The following is an 11324-nucleotide window of genomic DNA, read 5'->3' on the forward strand; positions in this document are numbered from 1 at the left end:
TGACCAAAAAAATAAGCAAATGATTATTGATGACTAACAAGGTTTTTTTTTACACGTGGCAGATTTATCTGCAAAATCATTACCAACAAGAAGAGAGCGCAATCTACTTGTATGAGAAGCTTAATGAACATCAACAACTGATACGTGGGTAGATGCAAGAGGGCCCCATCCCCCATGGTTATGTTTTCTCAATAAATAGGAAACAAAATAAAAGCTAAAATCACATTGATTTGCATATACAAATGGAATAGATGGGAAAGAGAAATGACAAACAGAGATCTTAATGAGTTTAGGGGATAATACACCCCTTATCCCTCAGGAGACTGAAGCCTGCGAGGAAGATGCTGCTCTATCTGCTTCAATCATGGATTTGATGTAGAATTCACCCGCCTTGTATGAGGACCTGACCATGGGTCCAGAAGCCACATATCGAAATCCCTGACACATTCACAAAGCTTTAGATAAAGAATAATCCAAATAAACTTGCTACTTAATAACAAAATACATATGAAGGATAATGTGGCAAAATAGTGACTTTATCATGTTTATATATCCAGTTCTCATAATTTGTTATGTTCTTTTTTATTAATAATAAAAAAACAGCTAGATAAGAGAGAAATATACCTGAACAAGCGGTAACCAGTTGAGGGTGGGGGGTGGGGGGTGGGGGGTTCTAGTTTCTTTAATAAATGCCTACACAACCAAGATACAAATTGTATAACAAAGAAAATAATACAAATTGGTGTACAATGACCATGAGGTATATCAAATGTTTTAAGATGCAAGGTTTGGGGCTTGACTACAGGGACTGTGCACTCACTAAGCCATCCAGAATGCCAATTAATTGGACTCATCTATCAGGTAAGGACATAAGGTCTTATCACTTATGCAATGGTAAAAAAATGTTAGCATGTGGGTTAAGACCAAGGCATTCACTTATATCCACATTCAGTTAACCCCTCCCAAAGACCTTGGATAGCGAAGGACCAAATTGGGTTGGGTTTTGTGGCCCATATGGCCCTTTTACCTAGCAGGTCAGGACTTCTACTATCTACTTTCTTGTTTCTAACATATCATAATAATCATGCATCTCCACTGATTTCCCACAGCACTATGCAAGTCCTATCAGTTGGATCACTCAGACATCTTGCATCCATGTCATGTGCGACAAAGCACCACAAACAATACAATGGCATGCTGGGATCCCTTCATCACCCTTCATGTGAATTTTGCAGACATACAGTACACAATATAGGAAAATAAATTCAGATAATGCAAACACAGTACAATTATATAAATAATGTTGCATGCAATACTAAAAGACAAAGTAAGAAAAGCACAGTGAAAATGTGCCAAAATACATTAACAGGGGCATGTGCAAATGTCCCAATGAAAAACTTCTTAGTTTATTTGGAAGGAACAATCCAGCAGAGTGTGACCCAGAAGATAATACTGGAGGAGTTATTGTGCAGAACAAAACAATGAATCCAAAGCAATGGCTTGAATAAGAAAATGTGTAGCAAGATCTTTGACCATTCTGCATCATTATTATAGTCAACTAAGAAATTAGACAGATCACCAAACAGAAAATTGTCAGGAATCTGCATAGGATAACCCCTGTAGGGTACGCAAACATGGAGGAAATTGCATGCCAATATGCCAACTAAGACGGGCAGGGTTTAGCTCCAACTCTCTCCAATACTAAATTAAAAAGAGGACCAGACTAACCCCAACCCCCAGGAAAGAACCATAAAACCCTTCTTTTCTTTGTTGCAGGCCAAAAAAAGATGGGATAATGGGCTACAGAAAGAAAATCTACCATCTACAGAAAAGGAAAAAGAATAAGCATCTCACATGAACTTGGAAGGAATAAATTTGACATCTAACAAAGTTTGGAGCAATGAACCACAAATGCCATAAACCCTACACAGAGTACAAACATGCTTCCAATTTAGGACATTCAAGAAAGGCATATGCATAGTTACAATTCAATCTATTGCATTCTTTTCAAAGTCAGCAAAATTGAGGCAGGTGGTAAAGAGAGACGCCTGGAGAATATTTCACCCTTGAAACTCCAGGCAAGCCAATCAAGTAAGAGGATTGTAGTCAGGCAGCACAGCAGCCTGAAAGAGTCAATTGAGGTTACTAAGGAATCCTGATTCACCATTCTGCTCTATTTGGTTCCATATACATTGCCAAATTATGAGCCCTCAAATCATTTTCTCACTACTTCAACCTGTCTTTTTCTAACCTGCCCCTAGCTCTTGAAATAGCTTCTTGACATAGGCATTGAGACACATCATGTTTGATGGGGTAAAAATGACCTCCAGTAAAATCAAGATATGTGGGCACATCCTCACTTCGGACAACTAATGCTCACCTCAGATGACCAATGCTCACCTTGGACGACCTGGCACTCACTCTGCCCAAGCTACCCTGTCAGTAGTGGCGAAGGGCAGCTCATAAAATCTGCATGAGTAAGAAAACACACTTCACCGAGACAAGCTACTCCAGAAGAAGCACACCAGAGCTCCACCACATGTATGCGGAAACAACCACCTGGCAGCGCAATCATCAATGTTACATCTATTTGACTATTATATTTTACCATGTAAGACAGTCTTATCTCTTCATCATACAACCTGATTACAGCAGTTCAGGTCCTTCCAGAATCCTCAAAGCATCCATCAAAGAATTCTAGATGATTCTCACCAAGGGATTAAGAAGTTAGTGATGAAGGGGGGAAATGTAGAGATTTTATCACGTGTTGTAAGTAACAGAACCCTTTTATGCTGACTGACAGTAAAATATGCTCGACCCCTTTTAGAAGGGATTTCAATGATTGGGAGCTTCAGTTGGTAGCAGACCTCCTTGCTTTGCTACAAAACCGGCTGTTAAATCCACAAGCTCAGAATACAAGGATTTAGAAGTGGAATAAGTTTGGAGAATTTTCAGTCAAATCCTTTTACGACTTTCTAGTGGGGGAAAAGGAAGTCCCTTTTCCTAGCCAGGCCATTTGGGGGGCTGCGGCTCCCTCAAAAGTCAAGTTTTTTGTTTGGGTGTCAGCTTTGGAGAGGTGCCTTTCCAAAGAGATGCTATTGAAGAAAGGCTTTAATTGTTCAGGTCTAAGGTGCTGTCTTTGTAATGCGGATGTGGAGCCATCCAGGCATCTGCTCTTACAGTGCAAGTTTAGTAAAGCAGTGTGGAGTCACTTTTTGAAGTCCCTGAATTAATTTGGTGCATGACAGTATCGGTGAAAGCTCTGTTGGAAGAATGGCATATACCTGGGTTGACAAAGAAAGGGAAAGTATGTTGATCATCCATTCCGTTGGCAGTTCTGTGGATTGTTTGGATAGAAAGGAACAGGATTTTTGAGAAGAAAGCTTCCTCTGAAGCCAAGGTCATCAATTCATCTATAGGGGTTATTAGGAGTTGGTTGTGTATACATAATGTTTTTAAAGATGATACTCTTGATTATACTTTTTTGAGGATGGCCTTTTCTTGAAGTCCTCTTTGATAGCTTTCTGTACAGCTTCTCATTGTACACAGGACCTTTTTTCTTTAATACATTATACTTTACCTTTTCTCAAAAAGAAAAAAAAGAACCCTATTACGACTTCCACTTCAGCTGGATAAGATTGTCTTCATGGTTAGACAAGTGGGCCTTTTGGGGATCTCTCTTTATCTCTTAAGAAGTCTAAACTCTCATCAGTGTTGTTCATGCTTTAGACCTTCTGTCCCCATCTCCCCTGATCTAGCAGCCAGGGTGGTAAGACTGGTCCTTTGTTAGGCCACCGCGGAACTCTCTCTTTCTTCTCATTCAATCCAACTTAATTAAAACCACGCATTTATCAAACTATCCATGTGCTATGTGCAAATTTAAGAACAACGAAGGTAGGCTTGTGCAAAAGTGGGAAAGAAGATCAAATTAAAAGGACACAATAGGAAAGTAAAAGATACAACAATGTTTAAAAATCCAAAAAAAAAAAGACAGGACAGGAATGGGAATACAAAAAGGAGGAAGAGTCAACAAGAGAGACAAGGTCCCCACTTTTGTAACTAGGCGTAGTTGTAACATATTGATTTAAGCACCCAAAATGATAAATCCTAATAAAGAGGAGATATGCAATTAAAAATTAAAAGAGATAAATAATACTTAAGAAACCACCGGGAAGGTTTCTCAATTTAGCCTAAAAGAATTACTAAATCAGCAAATGAAAAATATACATACTATTGAGGGAAAGGCTGTAATCACCCCAAAGCTGACCCAGATTATGCCTTGTTGTAACTTCTTTATCTTATGAATCAACAAAAATAAGAATGCATATATTGGACATTTCTTGCTCAAAAGATAATACATAGGAATACAATGTAGATGAGCTCCAAACAGCATAAACAAATAATAACTAGCACATAGCCAGTAATAACATACAAATGCATGTACTTTTTTTTTTTTTTTGAGGAAAAAAACATCAAACAGTGTCTATAATGTAACATCATTAACTGAACCTTCTGTATAAATGCATTTTTCCTCTTATATAAAACTGTATATTCCTCTACCTAATACATAAGAGGAAAATACAGTTTTACATTTTTGTATAGCACTATTGCCTTCCAAAAGCTTGTTGGATATGATCTAATAAATGTCATAATTACACCTAAAGTTACCTACTTTGTAGTTCAGGTTGATTTACAAATACTAGAATGTGCCATTTTTTGTATGAATCTAGGAGAAGATTCCTAAACTGGCTATGTATACCAGCCCATGGTTAATGCAGTGTTTTAAAAGTGCAAGGGCCAATTTGCACCTGAGGCACGAGGCGCAAGGCGAGGCGCGCGCCTTTTTAAGAAAGGCGCAAAATTACAAAAAAAATCTAAAAAAATAAAAAAAAAGTCAGAAAATTCCAAAAAATGCCAAAAAATTAAAAAAAAATGCATAAATTTTAAAAAATATATCAAACATAATGTTAATAAAAATATAAACTTAAGTTTTAAAATAAATGATTTAAAAAACCTATTATCTAAAATTAAAATACATAAACATAACATGTAAAGTGTATTCAAATGAAAATTTAAAAATAAAAGCAAACATATAAAGCATTTTCAAGCATGTAAAACCCACAATCTCTTTTTTTTTCCTTAGTTGCATTGCTTCAAGTAATTAATGCGATGTAAAACGTATTGCATTCTTGATTCTATGAGTCGCCTTTGTATCACACCCCTCGAGGCAAGCCTGAACAAGTCTATGTTAGGTTTGAAATCCTTATTTCTCACATAAAAAATACTGATTTTACAACTTTCATTGCCTTTTAAGAAGATATTTTATCGCAATGAATGAATGAACAACATCAGCAAATAGGGGGTTCTCAGAGAATTTCAAACCCTAACATAGACTTGTTCGGGCTTGCTTTGAGGGGCGTGGTCGGGGGCCTAGCCATTAGACTCAAAAAAAAAAGCAAAAAGCGCAAAATTTTAAAAAGGCGCACGCCTGGGATGAGGCGCAAGGCGCACCAAGCGCACGCATTTTGAAAGAGGTGTGCCTAGGACCTGGGCAAGGTGCATACCCCAAAATGTGCCTCGCCTGTGCACCTAGGCGCGCCTTTTAAATCGCTGGGTTAATGGGGGTCTTATAAAGTTAAGTAATGATGGCATACTACTATATGGTTATGATTTACAAACAAGTTGATTTTGACCAATTTTTTCATCAATTTGATCAAAAAGCAAAATTCAGTACAGAAAGCACTTAAAAGAACCTGCAGAATAACCAATCAATTGGAAAAAAAATCAAACTTTTCTAGCAAAAAGGTTCTTACTGTTGCCTATCACCCTAAGCAATTAATGTTCTCTAGCCTATCCATTAGCATGAAGACTCTAGGATAGAAAAGAGTGTTGATCTCATGGCATGTAAGTAAGTAATTGCGGTCATTTGTTCAGATTTATAAAGCAAAAGATAAAGAATATTTAAGGAATTAAGAGTCTGCAAAAGCAAACAAAAGGGTAACATTTTTAAGTCTGAAAAACCAGAGCATACCATTTCCATGCCTAGGGTTCGATATTTCTCAAAAGCTTCAGGAGTTACATACTCGGACACTGGCATATGGCGCTTTGATGGTCTCATATACTGACCAAATGTCATGACATCAACTCCTGCAGCCCTTACCTTCTCCATTGTTTTCACAACTTGATCAGGTGTCTCTCCACACCCCAGCATTATTGATGTCTTGGTAAGTGTACCAGAAGGTGCATAACCTTTCGCCATTTTTAAAACCTCAATGGATTGGTTGAAATTAGCACGATGATCCCGCACTGCCCTCTGAAGCTCTTCAACTGTCTCAATATTATGAGCAAAAACATCTAACCCAGATTTTGCAACTTTCTCTACACAACCAGGGTCTCCTCGGAAATCAGGAACTACATATGGTTACCATAAAGAATGAATAAGGAGGAGGGTTTGCAAAATTTTTAAGATGAACATATAAGGACCAACATTATGAGAAGTTTTATTACATAATTCAACATAGGAAACCACATTGTATAAATATGAATCCTTGGCACACTATGAGTATAATATTCCTTAGACACATTGAAAAGGGGAATTAATCCATTAGTGGAGGATACATGTTGGTGAGTTGGTCACTCTTAGTGTGAAAAGGATACACACAAATCTAAGCTCCACCAAAACTATCTGTGGTATTGTGGCATAAATATGCTGTATGTCACAATTCTTTCCATCATTTGGTAGAACGTATCAAGGTGAGGTCCATGGCCAAGCATAAGCCAGATAAAGGACCATAATAAGCCTATTATTCAAAATATTCAGTTTTTTATATGGATCATAGTCTTGTCTAAAATCTCATGGTGAGCTCACATGACTTAAAATTTTTATATCCGGTATATGGGGACCTTCTCAAGTTTTGGCATCCATATTATTCACAGAAATGTTTTATTCTCCTTTTCAAATTTATGGATCATACTAAAAGTTAGGAGTAAGAATAACCCATACCAAGAGCTTCTATTAGCATATGGGGCTTTAGTGCCTTCAATTTCTGCACTGCCTCTGCAAAATGACCACTCCCTTGATCAGGTAAATCATCTCGGTCAACACTAGTTATCACCACATAATCCAGTCCCCATGAAGCAATTGCCTCTGCCACATTGGAGGGTTCATTTGGGTCAGGTGGAGGAGGAGTACGTGATGTCTTGACATTACAAAATCTGATAAATAGCACAAGCAGATAACCAAATTAAAAGCTTCCAAACAAGCATAATATTTTTCCCAAATAAATTTCAGAGGTGCTAAATCACTGGGACGTGATGAGAAACAAATACCTTTAAGGACCATTAGTTTACCAACATCATTTTCTTTTCATTTAAGCATTGACAAGAACAGCCAAGACCACATAAGAGGTTCTCCTTGTGATAAACCAGCATCCTAGATCTTACCCACTGCCCCCACCCCACCCCTCAACAAACGAAAGAAGTGTGTGTGGGTAGAATATTTTGATCAGAAATGTTGGAGGTAAATATTGATGAATGTACCTAGGAAATTCAAGGTGGCAAGGTATAAGGGCAATTTAAGGGATTCGGGACTCAAAATTTTTCAAATATTCTCGGATTAGGTGGGTAAGGGCTCCTAAATGATAGATAGGGCTTCGTCTGTAGCACAGGGTCTTAGCTTCCAGCTTGCTCTTGGGCTGCAAAAGGGTCAAACGCAAGGTAACTAGACGGAATCATCAAACTCCACGGATATGGAATCTACAATGTAGGATAATAGAGGCTCTGGCCTTGGTTTCAATTACCTAGATTCTGAAATCAGCAAGGAATAGAATTCATTAATGTCTGTAGATAAAATCACACTCGTTTCATCCCGTTGTATGATAAACCTCTATTCAAGAATCAAAAGTTGGATTGATATTTATGTTCCTATTCTTTCTATATTTTCTTAAAATAATTTCAGAGGGGGAAAAGGAGCAACTAATCTAAAGTGCCCTTTTTACATATTTATAGTCGAACTAATTAGCTTAGGAACAACAATAAACACCTGAAACTCCTATATGGTACCGTTTGCTACCTAGATGTGATTTACGCAATATAAAAAAATGTTACAGAGAACTGAGAGAATTTCTATCTCAACACCTAAAAAGAAATAGGTCAACAAAAGAACATATAAGTCACAATATCGTAATTCCCCCCCAACAAGGCTGATGAAAATTGCTTAAAACAAGTAATTGATGATGAACTGACCTGCAACCCCGCGTGCAAGTGTCACCGAGGATCATGATGGTCGCGGTGGCCGTTCCGGTCTCTCCACCTGACCAACACTCACCCAAATTAGGACACCGAGCCTCTTCACATACGGTGTGGAGCTTCAATTCCCTGAGCTTTTTCTTTATCTTAGCATACTTCGACCCGCCAGGAATCGATTCCTTCATCCATTTGGGCTTAGGAAGGGGATTCTTCTTTGTTCCAACCTCGACAGAGTACTCATCATTCTCTTGAAGATGGATGAAGTCAGAGAGCGATGGAGATTCGACTGCAAGGCGTTCTCTCAATCCAGCTAGGGTTTGTGGAAATTCGGGTTTCGGAGTCTGCACAGAAGGAGAGGATGAAGAAGAAGAAGTAGACGAGAAGGAACGCAGAGAGTTTGTGGTTACAAAAGAAAGAGGTAGAGAAATTTGGTGGACGTGGAGGTGGTGGATTTGGGGCAGTGATTGGGAGGATTTGAGGCATCGAGCCAGCGATACGAATCGAGGATACATTGTTCTTCCACTCCTCTCTCTCTCTCTCTCTCTCTCCTTACCAGGATTGCCAGTCGCAGCAACTGTTGAGCCAAATTGTTTAAGTCGGGATTTGGTTTGGTGCTGGTGGAGTTCAGTTCACAACATTGATCCTTAGACTTGTACACTTACGCCACCATGTCCGAATGTCTAATCCTGATCCGGATCCGTTTAAACCTGGCCTGACTAAGAAGTTCTAAGTGAGAGCTGTAAATGGTATCCATCCATCCGAATTCGAATTTGAATCCGATTGTCTGATTCGACTACCATAGTGGATACCTTTTCGTCATCATTTCATAGATTTAACGTAGTCATCTTTAAATTTAGTTATTTAGTTGTAGGCTTGTAGCCACTTGCTCTTAGAGCATTTGAGGCGTCCAATAGCATTAGTGCATTACATGGAGGAAAAATCTATGCGGCCCGTAAAATCTATTGATTGTTTACTATTGTTTGGAAGAATCTTACAAAAACATTAAGTAGTTTTTCACTTCATTTTCATTTGTTTTTGTTTTACTTTTTATGATGCTAGAATAAATTTTTCCTTATTTTTGTTTTTGTTCATTTAATCAATTATATATCTGTTTTTTTTTTCTGTTTTTAACAACATATAATTTTAAAAGGTTAAGAGGTAATTTAATAAGGACTACTCACCAAATTGAATAAGTTATTGCATTGTCTTTTAGTGAATAAAAATAAATTAAATAATATTTAAGGGTTTAGTAATCTATTCCAATGTTTTAAAAACTAACCTCGAGGTCGACTCACTTTTGCCTTCGGGGTGCGGGTCGTTCAACTACTGCCCAGGTCGAACAAATCACACTATTCCATATCAGCATTCTATGCATTTAAATATATTATATTACACACATACATACAAACATACATATATATATATATATGTGTGTGTTTGTGTAAATGTGTGTAAATATATATTTTATCAATGATGAAGGAAGATTTGGCCCGACTTCGTAACCACTCAACATGTGGCAAAGGCAACAGCTCGCAAAGGCGCGAGTTCCGAAAGGAGGAACCAGCGGTCCGAACTCCCTGCAAAGAGCTCGAACTCTCCATAAGGAGCCCGAACTCTCCCTTAGGCCCCGAGCCTTACGAACACAAAGGGCAACAACCCGAACTGGCCTGCCCCATGGCAGTTCGGGCCACACCTCTATCCGAACTCAAGACTTAACCTCGCACACCACTCCAACACTTCGCCTCCAGGACACCGAACTGAACAAACCACACCGTACCTGACACCAAAGGAGTCCGTATCCAGGGCGGCGCACCTGACTGACTTGGGATCTGACGCTTGACAGCTGTACTCCAACGGCCACCTGCCACCGCCATCTCCAGTTACAGAGACGGCTCCAACAAATAGCAGTGGCGGTTCTGTCCCAACAGAGGTGATGACACCCGAACTGGCAGAAGCACAGAAGTAATCATACCCGACCTGACAGAAGCCTAGGAGTGAGTGCACAAAGTGGTTATAAAAGGCTCTCTACCCCCCGAGGACAAGGTATGTGAACTTTGCGCCATCTGGTTTTATCTTGCCTTTGAGAGAATACTAACTTGACCTTCGGAGCAATCTCCCCGGGTTCTTCCCTGGAGACTCCCCACTTTCTTCTTCGTTTCAGGCCCCCTGTTGCTCCAGTCAGAGGCAAGGTCGTTGACAGCTAAGACCGGCCGGATTGCGCACCATCAATTGGCGCCGTCTGTGGGAATACGCTTCTAAAAGCCTCCCTCTCTCATAACCTCTTTTTTCCAAAAACCCCAACACTCATGGCTTCTTCCAGCAATGCCGGACGTGGCACGGAGATGAACACCACCGGGGAACAACTTCAAGTACCCGTGGTGTGCATCGAACAGTTCACCATCCCCCTTCTGGTGGATGGGATCCCCAGCTTGAATGCGCCACAAACAGTGGCGCTCGCAAACCTTCCTGCCATGAACGTCCCCTTTCCTCTCCCTGTCGAAACAACCTTTACTGAACCAACTGCTGTCCCCTTAGCGACCAGCCAGAACCAGTTGGACGACCTGATGCAATGCATGCTAGCAATGCAAGCCCAAATGCAACAATTCCAGCAACATCAGCTCCAGCAGCACCAAGTACTGCACCACATCTCTCAGTATCACTTTTAGCAGCAGTTCCCCCAACTACCACTGAACCAACCACTGCTTCCACCTCGGCACCCTGCTCCAAAGCCGATTAAGCCCTCCCCTCAGAGTGGACGCCGTCACCGAGGAGAGGCCTCCCAACCTCAGAACCCCCACAAGAGCCAGGCCTCATCCCCGGGTCGAGGGGAAAGAAAGATCACCCCCGCTTCGAAGCTCACCGGCGGGTCGGGCACCTCGCCCGCCAAGTCAGTATCTTGGCACTCCAAGTCTGAGCTCCCGCTGACAGAGAATCGATTCAGCATCCTAGCGGTAGACTACCAACAGCCCAGGCCCATCGAGCTCAGCAACACAGAGGCCAGCAACGCCAGCACCAGGCCCACTCAACAACAAAGGCGCCAGCGAAGTTGCCGAACTGCCACCCGTGACCTGCCCGAG

The 11324-nt window shown here is 40.3% G+C and overlaps 1 protein-coding gene across 1 annotated transcript; it reads right to left on the reverse strand.

Annotated features, from left to right (window-relative positions):
• LOC104612573 (lipoic acid synthase 1) lies at window positions 1–8872 on the reverse strand. The gene is made up of 4 exons (XM_010280016.2): window positions 8245–8872; window positions 7004–7215; window positions 6032–6411; window positions 1–438 (listed from the first exon to the last, which is right to left on the reverse strand). The coding sequence occupies exons 1-4, from the start codon at window positions 8757–8759 to the stop codon at window positions 316–318; spliced, it is 1230 nt and encodes a 409-aa protein (XP_010278318.1). The 5' UTR covers window positions 8760–8872; the 3' UTR covers window positions 1–315.
• Between the last annotated feature and the right edge of the window lie 2452 nt (window positions 8873–11324).

Source organism: Nelumbo nucifera, chromosome 1 (genome assembly GCF_055504915.1).
Source record: "Nelumbo nucifera cultivar China Antique chromosome 1, China Antique-T2T, whole genome shotgun sequence".
Taxonomy (NCBI): domain Eukaryota; kingdom Viridiplantae; phylum Streptophyta; class Magnoliopsida; order Proteales; family Nelumbonaceae; genus Nelumbo; species Nelumbo nucifera.

Excerpts from the sequence above, each read along its gene's own strand:
- LOC104612573 (XM_010280016.2), bottom strand. The coding sequence starts at position 8,759 with ATGTATCCTCGATTCGTATCGCTGGCTCGATGCCTCAAATCCTCCCAA. Across the intron at positions 7,216-8,244 it reads ACTTGCACGCGGGGTTGCAG|ATTTTGTAATGTCAAGACAT; the intron begins GTCAGTTCATCA and ends GCTATTTATCAG. Across the intron at positions 6,412-7,003 it reads TATGCTAATAGAAGCTCTTG|TTCCTGATTTCCGAGGAGAC; the intron begins GTATGGGTTATT and ends AACCATATGTAG.